General features: G+C 32.0%; 1 protein-coding gene across 2 annotated transcripts in view; it reads right to left on the reverse strand.

Moving 5' to 3' along the window:
* The window catches only part of Eif4g (eukaryotic translation initiation factor 4 gamma), a 763,642-nt gene that overhangs the window by 61,916 nt on the left and 673,998 nt on the right, over nucleotides 1-27,728 (reverse strand). For both annotated transcript variants that reach the window (XM_089595035.1, XM_089595034.1), the window contains exons 21-22: nucleotides 16,037-16,112; nucleotides 15,804-15,953 (exon numbers count right to left, since the gene is read on the reverse strand). In XM_089595035.1, the coding sequence (XP_089451161.1) occupies nucleotides 15,804-15,953; nucleotides 16,037-16,112 (226 nt within the window). The remainder of the gene's footprint in view (nucleotides 1-15,803; nucleotides 15,954-16,036; nucleotides 16,113-27,728) is intronic.

Genomic DNA, 27,728 nt, shown 5'->3' on the forward strand with positions numbered 1-27,728 from the left:
GATGGCGGCACTTTAAATACAAGCACACTATATCCTCTATACATGCCTTTTTCTCAATATCCAATATACTTAAGACTCATAATACTAAACCACATACTTTCTTTTTCAAGAAAATTACTTAAGAAATAAACAAGAACGAGAAAAATATCCTTTCCGGGTGCAAATCGAACACACAACCTCCTGTTTACTAGACAGTTGCTCTACCACTTGAGCTACCGAGGAGCTGTACATTCACTCGCACCGTAAGTTTAGATAAGTTTTTCATTGTTAATTTTTAGAGCTGTCTTTCACCTAAGCTTAAGAAAAAGCCTTTATAGTAAAATTTCATCTCTGAATACTTCAATTTTAAGTATAAGTTGTATTTATCATGTAGTAAAATGTTGTGATGCGAAACTAGATACTGTATTTAAATTTTAAGTATATTGAAATTCTAGAAACATTATCACGAAAAGTAAAACAACTAAGAAACAATTGATTATTTATCTAACAAGTCCATGATTTTGTAGATATTGAATTTAAATCATATGAAGTTATTGAATTTTCAAGTTTTAAATATTTCTTGGGGGGTTGGTGCGCGAAGTACGCAGGGGGGCGAAGAATTTTATATACATATATTTTTTTGCAATATATGTATAAAATGCAAAAAGATTTTATACTATTTTTACAAGACATTTTTGTGATATCACGGTAACTTTACTTGACATTTTGAAACTGGTATTTTCTTCTATCTGACTCGTTCGTAAGCATCTTTATTATTTGTCTGTAACACATTATAAGTATTTGCACATGGCATATTGTGTATTATCTTCTTGTACACTTATTACAAATAAATCTAGTATCTATCTTTCTATCATTTTCTCACGCTGGCTTACAGTTCAGATAGATTATTCTGGGTGATATTATTATTACTACTATTCGAACTATTGCCACGAAATATAACTGATTCACAAAGTAATGAAAAGTTATTCTAAACTACAACATTGATCGAAAAAAAATTTGAATAGTAAATGTTATATACATATGAAAAACTATATTATTAAAATTTTAACTGTGACAGAAGATTCTTTATTTTGAAGATTGAAACTGTAGGTGGGGTAAATAAAATTTTTAAATTAAAACCTTTGATCTGCAGACAAAATTCTACAAACTTCATTTGAAACATTAATGTTACATAAGTTCATTTATTTTTTTAAAAAGCTGTAATTATTCTTACAAACATAACACAACAGACTTATAAGAAATTTGTCTATCTTACATTCGGATTATATTACAACTTTATATTTCATTTATATTAAAATATAGAAAAGGGAATTTATTACATTTTTAACACTTCTTCGCACATTTCATTTGTAATTTTTGTTTTTTAGACTCTAATTCGATCGAAACGTTATTTCAATTAAAACATCAAGATAAAGCTGCATATAATCGACCTTAAGAGAGAAATGGAGTTTTTTAACATATATTAACTTTGTCAGAAATACAAAAACTTCAAGAAATTACTTAAATATAAAATGAATGGTAGAGAAGATGTGTTTTTCATAGTTGCAGCTGTTCTAGATTTAACAACTTTCTTTTAAATTATTTCTTCAGTTAACTTATCCTTTAAAATTGTATTTAAAAAACTTCGTGATTTTTAGTGGCATTCCCTTATACAATCCATCTGTTATACTTAAGGATCTCATAATTATTACTATTGTACGTACTTTTAAACTCAACTTATGGGGTAGAAGACCTCCTCTAATACAATTTGAAATTCCTACAGAAAACTTTATATAAATATTTTTATTGGTATAATCTACTCTCTCGTAAGTGACACAATTATCATCACAATTAACAGTAGTTTTTTTATGACATCAGGTTTGATATTGCATAATTTGAAAAATAAATGTACTTGCTATGTGATATTAAATTTAAGTTATTTAATGAAAAATTTTTTGAGTTACCAAAAATACTGAGACACTCTTGGTTTTTTATTTATTTAGAGTTTTGAAATATCTTATTTTTTCTTTTATCTCTGACAGCTATTTTTAAAATAATTTATCTCCATAAGGAATAATTAGATTTGATTTAAGACTTCGAAATAATATACAAAAAATTTATCGTTTGTTTGATAATTACACTTCTACAACTATTAAAAAAGGTAAAAAAATGTGTTTATTTGGTTTAATTATGCATCATATAAATTATTAAGTTATTCATCTAAACAACTAGTTTTTTTTATATGAATAAATTATTTTCCTTAAAACTGAAAAAGACAATTCTAAGCAGCAAGTTTTGTACATATTGTTGAATATTCAATTTTTGTTCATTAGATTTTAATTTAAACAGTAAATTACGGTTTTGAACTAAATAGGTTTAATTACAAGTTAAATTTATCAATGAATTATTTATTTAATTAAATAGTTTTTTTTAACAAGACAAATTTTTCTTTTAATACCAACACCTTCATATATGGATCATTCTACAAAAATGGCATATTTCGAACTTTCTAACTTTATTGTTGCACTTGTACACTTTTCTGTGTCTATACTATTATATACTACACTATTGCAGCCGATAAGCTAACGCACAGTAAAGATACATTACATTTTGTATCGTCACGGAATAGCGTTACGGGCTCTTAGTAAAAAAAAAAGCGTTACCGGCTTTTATAAAATCGTCAAAAAATCGAGATTGTCACGCACCAAAAGCAAATTAAACTTTGGCACTGCACTTATATTACATATAAAACAGCTCAATTTTAACCCACCACCCTCCGAGTTGATAACTTAATGCTTAAAAAAAATAAATAATATTCCTTAGCGATACGGGCTCTTAGTTTTTATTTTGGGGACACAGAATCTTCAAATCCGCGAGCCTGTAGAAATGGCTGATTAGAATGGAAAAATCGGAATAAATTCCTGCAACATTCTCAATTTTTTTTAGAATACAAAACGCACTAATTGGGATGCCCCAATTCAATTGTGTGCGTTTGTTAAAGTATTTTCTGTTAAAATGTTGAATTTATGAAATTTCGGTCCCGCAACTTTGAAAGCATCCAACTCTTGGATTCAAATTTTTTTGGCTGCCTACAATACATGAAAATGTTGTTTGTGTTAATAAATTTAAGATTCCATACTATAGAAAAATTAATAACTCCGTGTTGTGATTGGAATGGCTAGGAGGCGTTGTCAAATCTGCAAATTTTTGAATGAAACATGAGCCCGTTACGCTAATATATCCCTGTTTTTGCATCTTAAACTTAAGGTATAACTCTATTATGGTCTAGATTCTGTTGTACTTTTAGCAGTAAACATACCTTGTTCATAGCGTCATATTGATACAAAAAATGTTGCAAATAGCATTTTCGATGTATTTTCCAGTCAGTCATTTCGATGGTGTGGTTAGTTTCTCGAAAAAATTTAATTTTTAATAAAAAAAAAAAAAAAAAAAAACATACTTTATGTCAAAAAAGGAATTTTTAATTCTTTTTCTGATAATTGTATTTCTGATAATCAAATTATAATATAATTGCTGTATATAAGTATCAAAAAAGTATAATAAATTATTTGAAATCTAAGTTTGTAGTAGAGAAAATATTTTACGTAACTGATGAGACCAGTCAAAATTTAAAAAATTAGAGCAATTTTAGAAACATACTTTTCCACAAAAGAGATTTTTAAATTGATTGTGAATGGCACTCTTTTGCTCATCTAAAAAAAAACGGGCGACGGTATTAGAGCCAACTTAAAGTAAGGTGCAAGACGTGCAAGTCTTAAAGTTTCCTCTAATAACCGAATTTTAACAGCAGAAAACTGGTACGACGGAGCAAAGAATTATTTCAAGGAAACAAAAGTTTTTTTTATTCAAGTAAAGAGTCATATGAACAATAGAGAATTAAACTTTAATCTTGATTTGATAAAGCAAAATTAATACCGGGTACTTTGCAATTCCACGCTGTCATTCCAATCGATGATAAAACATGAAATTAAAAAAACATCTATGAGTTCTGAGTAACAACTTTTTTTTAAACAAAATAATAAAACCAAAAAGCTTGCATCTTAAACTTCATCTAAAACTAAAAAATAATTGAAAGTATTTGTTAAGAAAGTATTTCTGAATTAATAATATTGATAGTTAACTTGAGCAGAGGGCCGTGCGTCACCGGCCCTTGACGCGTTTTCAGATGGCCGAGCGTCGATTCTTTGGTATCGTTTTACTCGAATTTTTCAGTAGGAGCACACTGCGCGAAAAGGCGTTTTCAATGTAAAAAAATTCTCAGCTTTTTATCTAGCTTATAAAAAAAAATTATTAAAAATTCTTTTTTCGAGATATAGCATGTTGTGTATTTTTTTTTTGTAAAAATCAAATTTTTTTTAGGAAAACTAACCACACCATCAGAAAAATGACTGAAAAATACATCGAAAATGCTATTTTTCAAAATTTTTTTAGAATAGCAATAAGGCCGAGAGAATGAGCTAAAAACTGTCATTTTTAGGGCTCACGCGGTGGGCTTAAGACGTTTCGCGTGAAACACCTTTTATACATGTACTAGTATATAAACATATATGAACGTGTTGCTTCAGATCACCTCAGCAAGTGCCATAACGCATTTTCAGAAGCAGTACCCTTCACCACGCTAAGTCTTCCCCAATGCAGGGGCCCGCAGAGCTGTCACCTCATATCTGCGCGCCAAGCCCTCTTCTCCTCTCTTCAATGGTCGTAAGTTGAGCCACCTAATATGGGGCGAAACTAGACAGTCCAGCTTAGACTCTTGTACTGACAACAAGCGCTTTATCATACGAGCCGTACTACCAACTTAACATTCAATCTTGTCTCTCAATACACGATTTGTCAGGCCTGTATTTCTGTGTGCCTTTCATTTCGCACTTGCCCAGCTCCAGACAACCGATTTCCCTGGACTCGCAAAAGCCCGCTGCTAGTTCTTCAAAGTAGTGACCCTGACGTAATGAAGTTTTCTCTTTGTTCTTTTTGATGCAAACCAACGGCAGCAATGAGAACCAACAGCCGATTCATTATTTGAGTGCAGTGCCTGTATAAGAAAACAGTTGGCCTCATAAGCACTTTCCTCATAACGCGAAGGCACCGTAGTGACAGCTATCCGCACGTGTGCGGCATCTCTCTCATTTTCGCTCGCTCTTTTATCTGTGAATCCCACTGGGCACAGAAAAAAGGATAGGTAGCACACACGCTTCCAGCCCTATCGTCACCGATATTAGCCCACGACTGGCGCCGCTGCAAACCTCTGGACAGGCGATATTCAACTCGCTGTCCAAGGAACTAGAGTCGCTACGCCTGTCAGTTGCGCAGTTAACTTCTCTTACGATGCAAAACCTCTATGCCAGTGGGGGATAACAAGGATGCTTACACTCCCGGTCTGTCAACACCTGCCGCAGCCGCTCTACCACTCCTAGTGCTCAAGACAGTTGGTGCTACTACCATCGCCTTTTTGCTGCAAATGCCGAGAAGTAAAGGGACCCTTGCACTTTTGCTACTGTTAACTCAATCCAGCTTTATTCCTGTAGTGGCAATGACCCGTATACTGCGAGGTTTGCTTTTTGCCAAGGCATACTTAGACGACATTTTTATCGCGTCCGACAATCATTGGGAGCATTTTCAGCACTTAAGGCAGCTTTTCGAGATCCTGCGGAAGGCGAAGCTGCACGTTAAGCCCAACAAATATATGCTCAGTAAATATCAAGTCATCTATCTGAGATACCCATCTTGGCAGACGACTTCTGTGTGACGTCACATAAAATCAAAGCTATCGCTGGCTTCCTTCACCCGCAGACCTCCACCAAGTTACGCAAATACATAGGCCTACTTAACTATTCCCGATAAGGCATCTCCTGGCCTTTATCTCCAGAAAACTCTTTAACATCGAAAAGAACTACGCTGCGCACGATCATGAACTCCCCACAATCTACATCACAATCAAGTTTCTCCAGAGAATTGTCGAAGGAAAAAGTTTTACCATTTACACGGTCCATTAGCCCTTGAAAAAGGATAGGCAACAAGGAATATCATAATGAAGGTGCAGAGCATGCAACATGGATACAAAAATTATAGAGCACAAATTCAAATGATCGGAAATAATGAAAAAAATTAGTGAAGTATGGCAAGCGGCGTTGGCTCAGAGGTAAGCGTGCTTGTTACTGAAACAACGCTGTTTTAGAGGTCGTGGGTTCGACTCTCGGTAAATGCAGATTTTTTCAAAAACTGTTTTCATCGGGAAAAGTTCCCATGTAACCCTGGGTGTATCGGTATAGGTAGGGGTTAGCGGAACCGATGCGCCAGGCAGGGATGGCCGGCCTTACCAGCGAGGAGTGGTCCCTGAAACATGGAGCTTTTTCGGGGATGCTAATTAGCCTGGATCCGATGCTTTGGCAGAGAGCGCCGGCTTAACCGGCGGGGAGTGGACGTCCTGAAATATGGAGTCCTCTCTGGGGAAAGGCTACACAGTGGCGAGTGGACCCGATGCACCATTGGTGAAGAGAGTGTCAGCTTAACTAGCAAGGTGTTTCACCGGAGATACTCACACTGTGCCCATGGATTAGGTATGATTTCCGTAAAAGGATTGGAAATGGGTGCGGCAATACACCCTCACACGTAGGTGGTTAGTGGGTGGCGCTGGTGACTAGGCCAGTAGGCTGTCATGTAACCCGGTAAATAAAATTAAAAAAAAAATTAGTGAAGTATGGGTCAAGGAAGTACAACGATTAGGGCTAACAGAAACGGCTTAAGTAGTTAGGGATAGGATTTTGAAACTGCTAGAAGGAAATCCGATGAAAGGTATGTGTACATTTAGTAGAGAAGCAAAAGAAATTGGGTGGATCAAGAGCTCAGGGGTTGCAAACAGGGACGTTCCAATATCTAAGATAGAGGAAAAGTACATCATAGACCAAAAATTATTAGTATAAAGAATACTTAATGTAATAAATATTTAATGAATGCAATTAACAATATTTTATGAAATAACCAAGTACTAGATCAACTACTCTTATGTACTGCTAATATGTCATCAAAAACTTACTTTACTAGTGTCTGACTGGTCAATACTACTATGTGTACTTTTGCCTTCGTGTTTGTGAACTGCAAGTACGTATTTCTTACATTCTTCAGTAAATAAACTTATTTATAATTATTTTGGTCTCGTTAAATTTTTATTGAAATAATGTAGACAAACATATTAATTGACAAAATAGATTATTAAATTAAATTTTGCTTTTACTCTCGACTAATGTAGTAAGAACACTTGGCATTAGTTCCAGTTTCCAAAAACACATATAAACGCAGTTAACAATTACTCAAATACCACTAACACGTAACGTAACAGTTTTTATTCATGCACAATGAAATCTTTCTTTAGCTTTAATTGATATTAATTGGTATTAACCAAAAATAAAAGCAAAATTCGATTTAGTAAATTTTTTTTTTCCGATTCGAATGAGTACTGTCTGCATTTTATTACACAAAAATTAAATTAAATCAAAATAATTATAAATAAAAGTAATTAGGGAGGAAAAAAAAATATTAACACAAGAATACAAGCACAAAAGTACACTAAGTGATGTTGACTACCCAGCCACCAATGCAATACGTCTCTCATGATCTGTTACCTCTATTTAAAGTGCTTACTTAGAACAGAAAGCTTAAGTTAAAATTTAAAATAATTTCACCTTACTAATGCACTGAGAGAACGCTGGTGATACTAAAACGTCAACGATAGTTACAATAACATACTAACGTCATGGTACGCACGCTTCACTAACTTAAGGAGCGCTCCACTCCCAAACGGTAGCGCATGTGCACCAACACACCGGTCAAGACCTATACCTGTTAGTTCGCACAGTACTTACACTAAATAAGATACCGAACTCACACCAACGTCTTAGTGCTAGTACTTTCCGAGTCTTGAGTCAATGACGCCCCTATTGTTGCGGACAGAGCCGCTGTCCTGATGTGAGGAGTGGGAGATGCAGGCATGTGTCTGGTACGATGTGAAAAGAACTTGGTTTGTGACCACTAGATGTTCTGGTGTATTTTATTTACTATATAGGTAAGCGACTGATTGGGACCGCTCGAGTGACCGTATGAGGTCGGTAATTATATCACGGTGGCGGAGTGCCGATTAGGGGCGGAGCTGTATCTCCGCTTGCCTTCACGCCCAAATTTGTAACCATGAGATCCCGCTCCTTGTGAGTTAATGAAATGTGGATCGAACTTTCAGGGAGGTAGTTAATGTGATCTACCTTAGTCCTTCAGGCGAAAGGTACTCTGCCCCGGAATATACGGATTGACGAGTAGAGGATGTCAAGACTAAAATGGTCACAGTCGGTCGCTGACCGTCGCGAAATATTGCTCGCACGACCTCGTTCATACTTATAAGTTATATCGCTGAAATGTACAAATATATTTAAGCTTCATGTAAACCGGACGTCAGTAATTGGCGCGCGCAGGTCGTCTAGTTTAAAGCGTAGGAAAGAGCAGCGGGGAAGGGGAAGCATAGCGGAGGAGAGACGAGACAAACCGTCGTAGGATAGGGCAGTAGCCTTTGGAAAGCGATTGGCGTAGGTAAGCGCTGGCGTCCGGCTATCGTACACAGTTGTTTATTTGAAATAAACTCATTTTTATTAACCTAATTTTATAATATAGAAGCAGATATAGTACGCTATATTTTTTTATAATAAGATAGTAACAAAGTAATATAGCTGAAATTAATTAAATTAACTCATAACTTTTTGCAATACACAAATAATAGCATGTTTGGATGTCTTCAGTGTGTTTAATCCATCATCAAAGTTTATTAAACGTTTTAAACATTGCAAAAGCGTATGTCTGAATGTATGTACGTCATTCGTCATACCTTAGAATTTACACGAACGATATTGATGCAACGTGGCTTTTTTTAGCAAAATCATTGGCACTACTGGTATTAAATTTTTATTTTAATAAAATTTTGTGACGTCAATTTTAGCAATTTTTATAAAGTATTTATATCTATGAAATATAATTTTTAAGTATTTATCATTGTTTTTAATATCATATTGCAAGTATTTTAAATTATCATGAAATTTACCGGAAAATAAGGTAGTGAGTTAAGGAATGATTGTATAAGTGTAAGTATTCACGTATAGATTGACTTTTCTTGAGATTACATTAACTGATTTAAATTCAAAATGACTTTTTTCTTTTCAGTGAGGTGCTTATTACTGCCAAGACACCAACATTTTTCTTCATCGAATTTTCCCTTCAATTTTGAAAAATTAAATGCGATTTTGAAAAACCATTTTTTTTTTTTTTAGTTGATTTTTTGGATCCAAGGGTGTCTCTCTACCACACTATAGAACACAATATGTCTGGATTTATAAACTTGCATGATTAAATGTAATAATAGATAGATGGTATACTACGGAGTAGATATACTTATGTGTTTGAGATATTTAACGTGGAAAAAAAAACTTTTCCGACTTCAAACGCAATTTATTATTTAACAAAAAAACGTATTCATCCCAAAATAAAAATGCGTCATGACGAAAAAGTTCATTATCGAGGGGAGAAGAGCCTCGTTGACTAATCTACTAAGCATTTTAAAAGATCACGGTGGTTTAGTCGGCTAGGTCGTGGGTCGACAAGCAGGAGACCGCGATTCGATTCCCGGCTAGAGCGACTTTTTCGCGCGAGTACCTCGAAATGATCCTCGTAAAACGGCCTTCTTACAGCAAAATGCCTAATACCTTCCTACCTCCCTCCCAGTAATGGGAGGCCTTCAATTTCTCTTTCTTTTATTCTCTTGAGTGCAGGCACACGGCACAGACAAATATATCTATCTTGAATCACCAAAACGACTGAGCTCTGCAAAAAAAAAGGTGCTTTGAATACAAACGTCTCCAGCGTAACACTAGGAGACTTTAGGAAACAGCAGAACTAGCTCCAATGTTTCAGAGCATTGTGGTTTTTCTCACGATCAGTCTGGTTGTACAACAGTAAGCCAGAAAAAACCACTCTGAGATAACCAAGCATTTATGTCAGCTGTGAACTCCAGTCAAGAAAGGCCTTAACTCATCGGTCCTTTTTAGGGCCATCGAACGTCGAACTACCTCACTAACAAATGTATCACAATTTAACAAAATTGATAAAAGCACAAAAGCAGCCTTCACAAAACTTTTAACAACGCCTATAGTTGCAAGAAGGCGGATTAGAAGGAAAACTTTAAATGCTCAAAATGTTGACAATGTCAGGCGTCAAGAAACTGACGCAGAACATTTAATCGTGATGGGAGTAGCAGCGTCAAAATCGACAAACAAAGAATTGATTAAGTAAAAGATTTGCTTCCTATTAAAACCCTTAGAGTAATGACTTAAATATTCAAGCTTTTAAAGAGGTAGAATTATATGTATTTGCATCCACTGTGGCGCTGAAATATGAAAAGATTAGGTCCGTGAACTTTGTTGCTCTCATGATAAAGTTTCTCTTGATTCATAGTAAAATTTTCCTAAATTAAAAAGGTATTTGTTAATGGATAATCATCGTTTATTAAAACATTTTAAACATTTCCTTGACAATATTAGACGCTATAATACTCAATTCTAAATGACTTCCTTTGAAGGCAAAGAGATCACAGAAGGAAACTTTATGCCAACTTTTAAAATTCAAGGTCAAATGCACCATTTCATGGGAAGCTTACTTCTAGGAAAGGACAAAAGTCATTACAAATCATAAAGATATTACAAAAAATCATGCATTTTTTCCTATTTTGCTATAAGGACTTTTAAATCCAATGGTGAATTTCGAACAGTATATGAACTTAAAAGCTTACGATTGATTATTCATGCTCACTGTACCTCTGCAGGTAAATGTCATGTAAGTAAATGGCATGCAGTTCTATCCTTACAGATTTATGTTGAGAATTAATAGTATAAATCACCTGCTATATAATGAGGACTTCCTTAATAAATTCGTGGTTGACATAATAGCAAAAATGATCCTTGAGTGTTTGCTTCATTTCATCAACGGCAAGTGTTTGGTTGGATAATTGATAGTGTCTTAAATAATTATGTAAAAATCTTTTTCCTAGATGCTCCTGGAGACACAAGAAGAACATTTTTAGTAAATCTTATGTTGGGCAGAGCAAGATCTGCAGGAAAACTTTCTTTTGCTGTTGCATATTCTCATTGCTGCCACTCTCCTAAGTGGAGGTAGAACAGCTCACTCTACTTTAAAGCTCACATTACTTCTTCTGGAGATAATCACACGTGTTAAATACGCAAAAATGTCCCTTTGGAAAAATTCTTCAAGATACAATATGATAGGAGGAAGGTGAAGAAGACGAAGATGAGCAAATAGGTGTTATTGATTTCATTAAAAATATAAGATCTACGTGCAAGAAAATGAGGGCATCACAGAAACTGCGGAATACTTTAAAATGTTCTGACAGCTAACCGTCCCAGAAACAAAGTATACAGAGCCAGTTTTAGATTGTCGGACTCGCTGGGATAGTACATTAAATATACTTAATGTTTCATAGGAAATGAGATTTGCTGTATCAAAAGTTTGGGATAATTGTTCTACTTTGGCAAAATTGAAAATTACAGAACCTGAATGGGACTTCATAAAGCTACTTATAGATTTTTTAAGGTTATTCACCATTTTATCTCAGCGTTGGCCATGATGGTCAAAAGTTTGCTGCCAACAACAATCTTCAGAGGGCTTCTTTATTAGCGCCACCACCGGCTAAGCTGTGAACTATGTATAGATATGTGTACATCAGCGACAGTTCACAGCTTGTCCGACAGTGGCGCTAATACAGAAGCGCTCTGAAAATTGCGGTCAGCAGGAAACTTTTGACTATCGCGGCCAAAGCTGTTTCATCTAAAGTATTGTCGACAGATGGCGCTAATTTTCTATCTGTTACAGTAGAGTTTAATTTTCTTTTAGATAAATTGGATTTTGCAATAAATAGTTCAACTGGCGAGATATTGATAAATGCATTCATTGATGGAAGAGAAAAATTATTAAAACATTAACTTATTAAAGTGTAATTATATTTATTGTGTTGCGATCATTTTAGACCCGCGTTATAAATTTGATCGTTTTGACTTGACATCTTGGGGGAAAGCGATGAAAAAAGAATCCCTTTGTAAATACCAACGACACAAAGAAGATTGAAAAGGATTGAAATAGTTTGGAGTCGGATTTACAATCTTTCTAGTGCGATAATGAAGAAGATGATGATCCAACAAAGCCCTAGAGGAAAGAAATAAACGAGTATTTTTCAACCAAAAAAGCTGCCAAAGACGTCAACATTTTGGAGTGGTAGAAAGTTTATGCTAGTATACATCCTACATTGTTAATAATCGCGAGAGACAGTATTCAAGCAACCTCTGTATCGGTGGAGCATCTTTTTCTCAATGTGCTCTAATTATGTCAAAAAAAAGGAATTCATTCAACTATGATACTTTTCAAGCCTTGGTTTGTGTGCACTCTTGGGCCAAATGCAGTTTAAGAAATGTTATATTAAACATTGATTTTTTTATTATTATGTAAAAAATTACTTCTATTTAATATTAATAACATTATTGTAATGTATAACACATTACATATATTATAAAAATAAAATATGCTTTTTATTATACAAAGTAAGAAATACTATTTTCATTATCATTTTGGACCAAGACCAAGAAATTCAAGACAAGACCAAAATGAGACTTAGAGTTTTACAATTTTTCAAGACCAAGATAAGACTAGGCCAAAATCTTGGTCTTGTCTTGTCTCGGCAAGCACTAATAAATATAAGAGCACATCTTTGTGGTGGAAGCACAGAATTTCCAATACAGTTGTTCAAAATTGGCAATGGCACGATGGAAAACGAAGACAGTTTTATCACTATAGATCAATTCATTGGAAAACTAGTTATAACTGTCGATGATACAATTTCTTAAGTTTACTTAGACATTAAAATTTAACTAACAAACCATACTAAAGGTTTCGTAAAAGAACTATAATTTCCCAAAAAAATGCTACAGCAGAGGAAATTAACAATAATATTCTTCCTAAGTTTGCAGTTGATTCTAGAGAGTACCTTTCTATTGATTCAGTCATTGCAATTGATGGTGTTCCTGATTATCCTCAGGAATGTTCAAACTCCTCAAATCATAAGGATTTTTACCTTGTAAGTTGAGTTTGAAAGTTGTATGTCCGATTATGCTACTACATAATCTTAAACTCCGAAACCTGTATAATAGGATTAGATTTAAAATTACAACTTTGCGAAATAATGTTATAGAAGCGTCTATTTTAACAGGTCTAGCACCAGAGAAAATAGTTCTTATTCTTAGAATCTAGATGATACCAACTAATTACTCTTCTAGTATAAGCGTTAGGGTGTCACAAAAAACTGTTTTTTTTTTTTTAAGTCTCGAGTGAAAAAATGTTAGTTCTTGATTTATTAAGAACTCCCTTCAAGAACAGCTCAAACAAAAATGGTTAAGAGGACGCTCAAATTTTTATAAGATTTAAACAATGGCCAAAAACCGAATTTTTTTTTTCTTAAAATTTTTTTTCTCGTTACGATATAATACTATACATCAAAAAATAATCAGTTCCTAAAAATTGCAGCTCAAAATTTGAATCTTAAAAGGTCGCTAGTAATTTTTTTTATTTTACTAGTGGAAATATCAAATGGTCGCTCAAAAAAATTTACAGTAATGCTCAAGTAAAATTTAAAAAATTACGAGTGACCTTATAAAGTTCAAATTTTGAGCTGCAATTTCCATAAACATATTATTTATCTGTCTATAAAATCATACCGTATCGAGAAAAAAAATTTAAATAAAAAGTAATTCGGTTTTTGGCCATACTTTAAATCTTAAGAAATTTGGAGCGACTTTTTTTCTTGTAAAGTTTCTTTTGTCATAACAATTAACAAGTAGCAAGGACAGACTTATAATTTTGTGGGTGTTGATTCAAGATCAAACTGCTTTTTACATGGACAATTGTATGTCAGGCTTTTGAGAGTTGATGATCCAGATCATCAGATTGTTTGAATTTTGTCTAGTAATAAAATTAAAAATGTTATATATACTGAAGTTTTGTATTTTGAGTAGTAATTAATACTTATTGAAAAACTTATTAAAAATTATATTTTTCATCAGTCTTGAATCTTTAAAGCTTAAAAAAAACCTTTTTATGTACGAGTATTATAACGCGAGAAAGAGCAAATCAATACTTAAGAGCCAATAACTATTTTATGACGTAAAGACACGGTACTCTTTAGCATCATTATATTATTTTTACTTCCACGAAGGTTATTATTCGACGAAAACTGCATCAATTCTAAACGAAATGTTTTTTATTAGAATTATGTATTTCGTGAAATGACTAAAACATACATAAAATTTTTAACTGAAAACGTTTTCTATAACGTGTTAACACACGACGGTGTTTTCACTCAGTGAGTCTCGTGCGAAGCGGGGAGGATGCTAATAACATTTATAATTTTGTTTACGGACCTTTTTCTTATTTTTGTAAGGTCAGATTTTAGATATACTGCTAGTCCCTTATTTTTACAAAAATTTTTATCCAAGCCCTTAGTTTTTAGTAATTACTGATCTTTATTGGTAACTGCTACATCAGAGCCAATTTCTTGTGCCTTCAGCAAGGCCTGCCAAGTGTACCTTGTTTGATTTTGAATAAAAAAAACGTATATAACATATAAGTAAGTTGTAGGATAATTAATGTATTTTTAAAATAATTCCTTCGATTAATTTTTATTTAATTTACGTTGAACTTGTTCACAAGGATCTTAATTTTTATAATCGTATCATAGTTGGAGTGCTACATTTATAGCGAACGAATATTAATTTTCATACTATGCTTATCTATAAAAATTATTACATGCTAGCGTACATAAGATACTGTAAAAAAATTTATTTCCAAGCGAACTATATGTAGTTTTGTTTACCATTTATTGCTGAAGCAAACTTTTTTTTTTAAGTTAACGTTTTTTAGGCTTGGATAGTTTGATATATTTCTCCTTCTAATTTTATTGCAATTTAAAATATGTTAAGAAATATAGTAAATATGTAAGGCGTTGTTTTGATGAATGATGAGCCTGCGGAATATTTAGAATATTTAGAATATTCAGATCCACATGCAATCATATGTAAAATAACTTTAGTAATAAAACTTCTTTGGTAAATTACTTTGTGAGGAGTGGCGTTGGCTCAGTGATAATCGTGCTTTTTACTGATACAACGCCGTTCTAGGGGTCTTGGGTTCGATTCTTGGTGAGTGCAGATTTTTTCAAAGACTGTTTTCACCGGCTGTTTCAAGGCGAATTTTTATTTAGGACGTCCTGAAATACGGAGTCTTCTGCGGGGATATACTTCAGAGTGGCGAGTGGACCCAATGCACCACCGGTGCAGAGTGCCAGCTTAACTGGCAAGATATTTCACTAGAGATACTCACTCTGTGTCCATAGTATGATAGGTGCGATATCAAGTAAAGGTATGGTAAATGGGTGCGGCATTACACTTTCACGTGGTGATAGTGGTGGGTGGCCCCAGTGACTATGCTAATAGGTTGTCGCAGTAACCCGGTAAAAAAAAAATTATTTTTTGATAATATTACGTTACAGCATACTACAGATAATGCTGCTTGAAAGTGGCCTGAGTTTGGGTTAAGTAATTATTACAAATTTTAAAGACTCTAGAAGCTTTATTAATAGTAAAAAAACTACTTTATATGAATTAAATTGTCACAATTTATTTAAAATGATCTTAAAATTATAATAGACGACTTACCTGATGGATGTTGTAACTTATCAATGTAAGCCTGAATGGCAAAAAGACATTGAAGTTCCAGAGAATCGTCGGCATCTACGTACCGCTGAATCAATTTTTGAAGTTTATAAAAGTTTTCCGTTTTAAATATCCATTCATTACTACACTGCTCTATAAATACATAAAATAATTCAGAAAAAAGTTATATTTATAAGTTACAGCGTATGAGTGTGGAATAAAAAACTTTGACTTACCAACTGAACTTTCCAAAATCGCAGTCATTAAAATTCTTACAAACTCTGGCTCCTTTATTTTATCACCTACGGTGACCTAAAATTTCGTAAAAAAACGTAAGTTTTTATTTTAACCTTTGCCAAATAATAAAAAAATTTTCTAAACTAAAAGTGTGTAGCATTTGTAGAAAAGTATATAAATAAATTAATTTATTAAGAAATAGGTATAAATGTATTTTTATGTTTGTGTTAGCGCACAGTGGCTCAGTCGGCTAGGTTATTGATCGACACGCAAGAGATCGGTGTTCGACACCTCGCCCGGGCGACTTTTTTGTTCACCTTGGGTACTTTCAGTACTTCTGTGAATTTTTTACCACGCAATATTTTTTATGGATGGGATGGGCGACCATTCCATAAAAAAATTTCCTATTTTTTCCTCATCCCCTGCCAGTAATGGGCAGCTTCCCATACCTCTCTTTTCCCTTTCACAAGTGTCAAGTACCTTGAATAGTGGACTTTTGTGTACCTAGTCGTATGATATATGATACTATAATGTATAAAAAATTCATGTTTCTGTATAAAATATATCTCAACTATGTCCACATGAATAACAGCTTTTTATTAATACCTTATTTACGGCCTAAAAAATGGTTTTAAATTATAACAAAATACTTAAAAATGAGACATTTCTTATTCGAGTACACATTAATCATAGCACTTTTCATTTAACATTCTATTGATTAATTTAGTGCGTTTTATTATAAGAACACTGACTACATGCTAAAAACTAGTAAAGTAGAAATGTAATAAAGAAATGATAAAAAGTATACACTGTGTACTAGGGCCACAAATCTGCATTTTCTTTTTGCAAAAGCTGCACGTTCAATAATCTACCGTTACATTGAAAAATTTTTAATAAAAACTAACGTTAGTTATAAAAATGGTCTATAACTTGAGCTATCAAAATGATCTGCTTGTAGGTAGTCTTAAAATTCTAAACCGACAATGAAAACAAATACAGAACAAACTCTCAAAAATATTATATTTGTAAGTTGATCCAACCGGCATTTAAACCTGCCTGGTAAGAAAAGACATAATTAAGATAAATTACAATGCGTAGCTACTGAGCTGCAACTGGTATTTATTAAAGAATAAAAAGAGGTAAAAACCTTTAAAAATTGTTTTCAAACTTAATTGTAAATAGATAAGGGTTTGATAAATGACTTCGACAAATAATTTGAAAAAATGTTGATTGCAACAGTTTCATCAGTAAAAGACTAAAATCATCGATATTACAGCTAAAAATAGTCCCAAATAAGCCAAAAAGAAATAATACCACATACTCTTATTCACGTAATATAAGACTGTAATAAATGCATCAAAATACTCATAAACGAAAGAGTTCATGGCATTCTTTGGACATATAAATTTATTTTCATCATACACAACGTCCTTAACATTTAAGCCATTTTAAAATTACAGCCTTTAACTCCTAAAAACTCTTATGATAAATGCGTTGTCAACAAACCTACGAATCATCAAGTATGGTTTATCGCTGAAACTTAAGCATTTTATTAATATGCAATTCCTCATACTAAATCTCCAATTTTTTAATTTCTGAATTCTTTACCAGATTCGTTATCAGCAATCTAAAAATTTTGTATATACCATATCATGTGCGTTCGTACAAAATTTGCTAAATAAAAAAAAAAGTATTTCGCAGGAATTATAATTTAATGGTCAGAATAATATAACTGAATGGTCAAACTCAAGTACAATAAATAATAAATATAAATTAAAAAATTGGCAATATAATGCATCTAAATTTTTGTTATTTTGTTCGGGGACAAAATCTTTTATAGATGAAAAATAAGAATTTTGAAACCTGTCACATAAAAAATTAAAAAAAAAAATATTTTAATTACCATGACTAAAAGCAAAAAGGTAAAAAATCGGATTGAAACTCAAATCAGCAGTGTAAATTTATACGTTTGATTGTAAAAATTGTAGTGAAAGTTATGTAGGTAACTCCTGTCACTAAGTTCATGTACAAATTGAAGAATAAAAAAAAGAAAATTAGATAATTAGATAGACAATTGGATTTGTAGAGAACAAGAGATAGAAGTAAACATTTTTTACTGCTTTTGTATATTTTTCATGTCTATTACATTGCAAATATACCTTCTTTTATTGAACACAGTTTGTAACTATTATAAAATTGTTAGTATTGTACAAACTATAATTAGATCTTTAATTTTTTTTTTTTTTTTTTTTTTTTTTTATCGGGTGACCGCGACAGCCTATTGGCCCAGTCGCCGGGGCCACCCACTCACCACCTATGTTTGGGGGTGTATTGCCACATCCATTAAATATTCTCTTTAATTGATACCATACATATCATACCATGGGCACAGTGGAAGTATCTCCGGTGTAACATACCTTGTTAGTTAAGCTGACACTCTCTGCACCGGGGGAAAGTGCATCGGGTCAACTCGCCACTGTGTAGCCTGGGTCCGAAGCATCGAATCCAGGCTAATTAGCATCCCCGGAGAAGCCCCATGTTTCAGGGGCCACTCCTCGCCGGTAAGGCCGGCGATCCCTGCCTGGCATCGTGCCCACTAATCCCTACCTATTAGGCCCTAGCACTGTTTCGCATTCACCCAAGCGCGAAGACCTGTGGAGCAAGAAAAAAACTCTGGAATTACTCTGAAGGAAAATTCCACGAAAAAACCCACCCCGAAACAGCCGGGGATACATAGGAACTTTTTCCGGTGAAAACAGTTTTTGAAAAAATCTGCACTCACCGGGAATCAAACCCACGACCTCTAGAACAGCGTTGTATCAGTAGCAAGCATGCTTACCACTGAGTCAACGCCACTCCTAATTAGATCTTTAATTATTTTCGCATTGTTTCTGAGGTTACAATAAGCAAAAAATTTTCATTAGTTATTTGTAAATAAAAATTTGAACATCATCACCTTTAGCATCTTTATTAAATTGATTTTACGGGCTTTTCATGGATGCTTTGTTCAGATAAATTTTTTTTATCATTCAATATCGATATCGCACTGCTAAAGTATAAAACAAGTTTGCTGACTTTTCTCGTCTTCGCTAATTGACATCTTAGCCATACTTATATATAATTATTTAATGAACACTTATTATATGAATTAGGATTTCTGAAGCGATTATTAATTAATATTACACGGAGAAGAATGATGTTTAATAACGGAAATATTTTTTTTTAATATACGACATAAAAATAGAGTGTATGGTTTAAGGAGTAACATGCACTTGAACCAACAGAAGTTGTGATACACACACACACACACACACACACACACACACACACACACACATATACTAGTAGGGCTCCGCCCCCCTGCGCACTCCACGCGCCGACCCCCCGTTTTATTGTGTTATAAGTGTAATTTTTTTAAAATAAGGTTCGTATTAATGTTTTTTAAGGCCTTAAAAAATGATAAAATTAATTGTTAGTATAAAAATAATATGTTAAAGTATATTTTACAGAATTCAGAACACTATGGCATTTTTCGAAAATACTCGGGAATAAATTTTCTACGCTGGGGTATGATTACTAGTCTGTTTTTAAAGAAATATAAAGAACAAGCTGCTAATTTCAAATAAAAGTGGTAAAGTTTATATAGACAGAGAGATGTGCCCTTGAATTTTTGTTGGTGAGCTTTATTATTTCTTCTAGTGGCTCCCTTTTTTAAATAAGCTGTCTATCCTGTAAGTGTCAATAGATATTTCTAAGCTCTTATAACTATATATGCCCCCTGCGCGCTCTGCGCACCAACCCCCGTAATTGCAAATTAGATTTACGAAGTATGGAAAAATATCCGAATTATATTTTTTGTTACTTAAAATTTATACATGTAATAAATGTATATTGATCATAATTAATTACATGAATTTTTAACCATTACTTTTTATTTACCCTCACTAATATCAGCTATTTCAATGGGATTAGTAGAACACGATTTTCCAAACAATATAATTTTTGAAGAAGCATGTAACGTTGTGCTGCCTTTTCAACTACGAAAATTTTTTGCATGGTTTGTTATGTCTGAAAATTTTTTTGGTAATATTATTTGGAACAAATACAAAAAATTTTTCATTGAAAATTGTAAAGATGATTAAAATAAAGCTCTTTTACATTTAAACGAAATTTTTAATTCTGAAAATATGTCCTATAAAGATTTCAGTTTGCTAGAACCAACAGAAACGATGAAAAAAAATATTGATACTGACAAAGATGAAAGAATATTTTGGAAACATAAATTCCATGAAATGTTTTTACAACTGAATCATGACGAATGTCGAATTTTTCAAGAAATAATAAAATTTAAAAAAAAAATTTTTTTCATCAATGGTCCTGGTGGATCTGGAAAAGCTTTTCTTTACAAAAGATTAATTTATTATTTCATATCAATTGAAAAAAAATTCTTACAATGGCTTGGACAGGTATTCCTTCTATTCTGCTTCCAAAGGGAATGACCACTTACAGAACTTTCAGACTTCCTTTGGAATTAAGCACTATAGAAAGTGCATTCTTACAGTTTGAGCCAGATAAAGAAAAATTACGTAATGTAAAAGTAATTATTTTTGATAAAGCTTCTACAGTACCGAAAAAAGCGTTAGAAATCGCTGATAGGACTTAAAAAGATCCATCTAGTGGTAATAAACCTTTTGGAAATAAAATAATAATTTTAGGTGGAGACTTTCGTTAAATTCTCCCAGTAGTAAAAAACGAAAGCAAAATTACTATTGTCCAAGAAACCATAAAATGTTCCAATTTTTGGCCTTTATTTAATATTTTCTGTTTAAAAAAAAAATATACGTTTAATTGATAAAAAATTGTCTTCATTGCTACTGGATATAGGAGACGGCAAAATTAAAACTTTTATAATTCCTCAGACATTGAAAACAAATCATATGTGTTCTTCAATTTCTAATAATGATGATTCTTTTATAAGTAAAGCTATATTAACATCTCACAATAAATACACTCACTTTTTAAACAAAAAAATTCAAACTAACATGGTAGGAATGTTAGTAACGTACTACAGTATTGATAAAGCAAATCACAAAGGAGTAGATAAATTAGACAATAATATTTATACTAATTTCTCTACAGAATATTTAAATAGTAGTAAACAAAGTCTTTTTTCACACGAATAAGATTTAAAAATCGACGCTATTGTTATGTTTATACGAAACTTCAAAATATCTGAAGGACTTTGCAATGGTACAAGATTATGAATTACAAAATTATTTACATACAACATCGAAGCTGGAATAATCTCAGGTAAAAAAAAGGAAATAAAGTCTTTAGTCTAAGTATAACACTCAATACAAACAATTCTTCTTCACTACCATTTATATTGTACAGAAAACGATTTCCGTTTATCTTAACTCTTTCTATGGCTATCAATAATTCTTATGGTCAAAGTTTTGATGCTTAAGGGTTGTACTTTAGAAAACCATTATTTTTTAATGGGCAATTATACGAGCACTGTCTAGATGTTGAAACCAAAAAAAAATTTTATTCCAATTGAATCAGAAAACAAATTAAAAATTAAAAATGTTGTTTGGAATGAAATTTTAGAGTAACAAAAAAACTATTCTATAGTTCATTACTATTTTAATACTCTCTTGCAAATTTTATCTTTCATCAAAAAAGCAAATTTCAGTACCGTCTAGTACCCAGATTTAGGTAATCATAAACAATCCGTTTTTTGTTACATGTTTTCAGATACACCATCATGGATGCAAAATTTTATCAGTGTGATAAATGTAACTCAAAATTTTCAAATCAAGAGTGTCTATCATCGCACGAAAAAATTCACAAAAAAAAATTTTTTGTATGTGATCTGTGTAGTATTATAATATTAAACAAGCAAAACTATTTGCACTACACAAAGGAATGCCAAAACATTGAAAAAATTTTTAAGAGTATTAAATGCGAAAAAAGTGTAAAAAGAAATCATCACTTACAGAGACATTTGAAAAGTCATGAAAAAAACGTTCAAAACAATATTTGTCAAAATTGTGGAAAAGGTTATGTAGGGTTAACTTAATTTTTTATTTTTATTATAAAATTATTTTAACAAACTCTAACACCTCAAAAAAATTTCGGTGCTTTCTCGAGATCCTGAACAACAATTAAAAATTTACTGAGTCAATATTTAGTATCAAATTGTCTTACAATCATGGTAACAAAATAAAGTGAATTCACGGGTGTACGGTAAATGGTGCGTTTATCCCTAAAAGCAGAGAACCTTAAAAGACATTTTAGAGTATATTATCAAAATAAACATCGTAAGTAAGATAATTGTAACAAAATTTGTTGTTATGGTCAAAAAAAATCATATGTGAAAATTAGACCACTTGTAACGATTAATATACAAGGCTTTACTAATATATTTACATTATATATAAGGAAAATGGGGTGGAGCTGGGGGGAGGTCGGGGGGAGCTATCAAAAAAGTAGGATTACTCGAAAAATGCAAGAAAATGAAAGAATAACTACCTTATTTGGGGGGGAGCTGGGGGGGGCGGGGGGAGATGGGGGGGAGCAAAACCTTGCTTTAACTCTTACGACTATATAATATAGAAAGATATATACATACACACACATATATGTGTGTGTATCATTAAATATATAGGCTTACACAACATGAAGGTACTGTTCTAAGCACTCTCAGTCCATTAACATCCTTTTATGATGACAATTAATTTTCTAATCTAATCATGAAACATCAATAATTGTAAGTTTAAAGGAATTGTCATCTATTTGTGAGAATGAAAAAATATTTCCCGGGTCTTGATTGAACACACAACATCCTGTTTTCTTGATAAATTCTCTACCACTTGAGCTACTGAGGAGTCGTGCATTCACATACAACGTAGGTTCAAATAGATTTCATTATTAGTTTTGAGCTGCTTCTCCAGCATAGCTTAAATCATTTTCCTACTTGTAGGTGAATTAAATATTAAAAGTTTTGTGTGACTTTATCACTGGTGTAACAAGAAATATTTTTGATACATATGTATTATCGAATTTATGCGCTCATATTATCACAAATATTGCTCATTATACTAGTGATAAAATCAAGCAAAATTTATAATGTCTTATTTACCCACGATCAGAAAAATTATTTTTTAATCATACCTTATTAAGATATGAAATTAAGTTGTAATTTTCAAGACTACACAACAATAAATAAACAGAAGTAAAAAATTATTGAAAGGGCATGTCACTAAAAGAAATGATAACACTGCAGGTGCTAAGTTCAAATATGGAAATGTAGAAAGGGCAAGCAACAAAGGATACAACTGCAAAGAGTGTAGGGCATGTAGGAAAGAGCTATTAAGAATATATTGCATGTTTTATTGTGTAAAAATACAGAAAGTTCACATCACATGTAGGTTAAAATAATAATACGATAAGATTTAGTGGAGATTAAATAAAGAAGTTAAAGCTGAAGTACTAAGACTACTGAAAGATCTGATTAATGGTCTTCGTCAATTTAGTCAAGAAAAAGAAAAAACAAGTTCTAAACTAAATAGTGGTGCAAATGCTGAGGCTTTGTCTGTTTCTTAAACTTACCTTATACTGCTACTGTAGAATTGGATTAAGGGAACAAGAAAAATAGGAAATTTTTTGAAACAAGAAATCCAGGACATTACTTGGAAAAACAAGCAAATACGTGAATAAGAATTTTACTGGAACTAGAATCTATAAAAAACAAAATAATGATTTCAGCGAAGAAAATGATACTGAAAGTGAAAAGGAGGTAATAAATAGTCTGAGCAGTACAGGGAAGGAGGAATCGAGAAATGGACTGTCATTGAAGCTAGAAAACATGAAAATAGAAATAAAAGGAGTATGGTACTACTGGCACGAACGCAGGGGAAAACTGGAAACACGAAGAAATAGGTAAGCAGACTAAGTGGATAAAGTTCACTAATAACAAGAAAATTGTTGGTGAGATTTGGATATAGGCAAAGAAGGGGAAATTTGATTAAAATTGTACTCTAAAATATATTTGGCTTTATAAGTTAACTTTGTGCAAAAAATTTTAAAAAGACGTTTGATTAAGTATTTATTTAAGAAACGTGCATTAAAAAATAAAAAGAAAACATGTGTATAAATAAATTGAGCGAAAGTTTTGTATGGTCAGGAAAAGATGTAGTTAGAGATAATAAAAAGTGGAAGGCGAAACAAGATATATAGGGAGGAGTCAGCAAAAATTTTAAAAATTAGAATTCAACAGATGAGACGATGGTATAAGCATTCTATAGCATCAGTACAAGGTAAGTTTGAGAAACAGACCAAGCCTTGGCATTTGCACCACTACTTAGTTTAGATTCGCCCACTATAATAGCTGGTAATTCAAATGCTTGAACAGGACAACAGAAGACGGAGGCTAATGCTAAAGATTATAACTACAGAAAATCGGAATATAAAGTGTTAAATGGTAATAGTAGAAAATTGTTGAAATTTTACGAAAATCTAGGATTAGTCATTAAAAAATGGATATAGAGAAGGCAAGTGGGACATTCAGATGATTCACGAAGCGATGGAGAAGTATCAGTCCTGAAATTAGCATTGAAATTAGAAACAAAAGGCTATATATCTATTGAATTTTCATGAGTTATTACTAGAAGTGAGTCAGATAGTTTACCTGTAATCTTTGAAATTAAAGAAAATACACAAGAAACGGAGGAAGCAGCAGAGAAAGAGGATCATGAGAAAATCTATTAGAGAAGGAATTTATAAATATACCAAAAATCAGATTATTACGTTGAAAAAGTCAAGGAAAATTTTTTAAGGGGCAGGAACATTTGAATTAGATTGATTGTAATTAATCAAAAAATTAGGAAAAACTGAACATAAATCATTTAACTTAATCTCCACAAACATTGCAAAGAAACAAAAGGAAATCCAGAGAAAGAAGAATATTTGGACAAAAAAATATGGCAGAGAAATTAAAAAAGCAGTGGCGTTAAATAAAACGCAACAGTGTATACGTAACAATGGCATAATGAAAGATAAAGACTTCTAAAAGTTAAATTTTTGAATCTGTAATGAAACAGACAAGAGTATAAAATACATGTGGTTATATGTTAAGAAGCAGGGAAAAAAAATTAGTGATAGACTAGTAAGATCAATCAGAATTGTAGGATTGAAAGATAACGAACAGACATGCAGAAAAGAGATAGCGAAAACTATTAAAATAGAGCCTGTTGATAATGTACGTCAATATTCAAAATCTTTTAAAAAAATAGTTATCTTAAGGACGGTACAGCAAAATAAGAGCGTGCAGTAATGTGTAAAGCATTACTAGCTCAGAAACTGTGATAATGTAAAGAAAACAATATTGACTAATACATTTGTAGGCTACTTTAAGAACAGTATGACCAACAAACTCTGTTACAAAGCACTTTGTTTATATTAAATGTAAGGGAACTTGATGTGCATGAAGAGAGTATAAGAGAATGATCTATACAAAAATAAGTAAACCAGTGGAACGTATCGTGGGACACGCGTTTTGAACAAAATCCCTTTCTTTTGTAGAGTTGGCATAATCTATCATTAATGTGCGCAGCTTTCCTTCACTTTCACTACCTCACTCTTCAATTTCGACTATTGATACAATAAATAACGTTATTCATAAATTTACTTAAAATTAATACATTTTTTTCACAATTTTAACAATAATTTTATGAGGACATTGCATGAAATAAGTTATATTAACGGTATGCCGTAACATCAACCATAACCTTTGGGTGCACTTTTCGCTTTCGCTTCAAAATATGGCAAATTTTTCTTCTTTACAAAAATCGTAAAAATTTATATTGTTAACCTTTCTGGCTTGCTCTGACCTTTGCGCACCAACCCTCTACGTATACATTATAATCGTTTATATAGGCTGTAGGTATGAGACAAATATTTTAAATTATAAGAATTTTTTTTTCATATAAAAAAGACGAATTGTGTTAGTAATAATAATTTCTTGAGGTTTTGTGCATAAGCACACGATCAGTAAGAGCTAATTTAGGAGTGAGAATAAAAACTCCAAAGTCAGGTGTTAGTTTGAGCTTTTTTTTTTTTTTTTTTTTTTTTTTTTAGCTCAAACTAACACCTGACTTTGGAGTTTTTATTCTCACTCCTAAATTAGCTCTTACTGATCGTGTGCTTATGCACAAAATCTCAAGAAATCATGGAAACAATTGGGAGCAGAACGGCACGTTCAACAAACACCGTAGTAATAATAATTATATAAAAAGACGTAATAAATACCTTTTATATAAGTCAAGTATGGTTGTTATAAAAAAACAACGTCATTAAGTCTGTGTTATAGAATAAAGAAAGATTGAAAATAATTGTAAATAAAAAAATTATTATTCAACTTCATGAAAAAAAAAAAAAAAAATTATAGCCAAGCACTCAAGATATTTTTATGATAAATATTGTTATTTATCAGTTTTACTTCATAGTTCTTTTCTTTTCAATTCACATAAATATTTTAATGTCCTGATAGGTACACTTTAACATTTGATCTTCCGTTCAAAATAGTTCAATCTGTTTACTGAAAGAAATAAGAAAATCATATATATAAAATTACTATCATGGTTGATTATTGTTTACATGCTATTAAAGTTTTTTATTTCCTTTTTAATAAACTCTATAGTAACGCCTTTTTAATACATTTTTTATAGAAAAATTTTTTCCACAGTATGTTTACATATTCTGTTGTGTTCGAGATGATATATGTTTAAATTTTGCCGTAAATGTGTTGCTCTTGTCAATTTTCGGTCCCAGAAGCAACAACGTATAATTTTACCGTACGTTTCCTCTTTTGTGGCGTACGTAATGATTTTATGTTTTTTTTTTTTTTTTTAACTATATTGCATACACTACATTCAAAAAATTTGTTATGTTTTTTTAATGACTTCGTAATTTTTCTGTAGTTTCAAAAACATATGGGTTATGTTTACAATAAATAAAGTATATGAACATTCCAAAACACTTCATTTTAAACAATAAATTGAAGGTTTGGGAAAAAAAAATAAAATGAAAAATACTGCAATCGGTAGATTAAATATAGTATCTCAAAAAGATCATGAACGTTTATTTTTTAAACTTACTCGTATATTAAATAAATTACGTGGCGCAACATGATTTAAAGATGTCTAATCAAATAATGGAATTAAATATGAAACACTCAAGGATACTGCCATTACAATGGGCTTAATTAAACATGATTCTCAAATTGGTGATATTTTTCAGGAAGAAATTACCGTTATGTTTCTTTATCAACTAAGATAATTTTTTGCTTAGTTTAAATTTCAGAAAACATCCAAGGTGACAAAATATGACATAAATATTAAGAATTTTTATTTTAACAGAAGATTCTTATACTGATAAAGATAATTTTTCTCTTTTACATATAAACCAAATTTTAGAATCAAAAGACAAATTATGTAAATCTTTTAACTAACCTATATCATAAAAATATAAGCTTAAAGAAGATAATACTGATAAATTATTATTTTGTACAATAATGTTGAATTCCATGTATGTAAATTGAAATTATGATCAAAAAATAATTTTTCATGCTATGTGTTAAAAAGATAATAATATTTATTTTACAATGGCCCTGGAGGTCTAGCAAAAACT

The sequence above is a fragment of the Copidosoma floridanum genome, unplaced genomic scaffold (genome assembly GCF_036245765.1).
Source record: "Copidosoma floridanum isolate Cflo_tuat_1 unplaced genomic scaffold, Cflo_Japanese_pri ptg000024l, whole genome shotgun sequence".
Lineage (NCBI taxonomy): Eukaryota > Metazoa > Arthropoda > Insecta > Hymenoptera > Encyrtidae > Copidosoma > Copidosoma floridanum.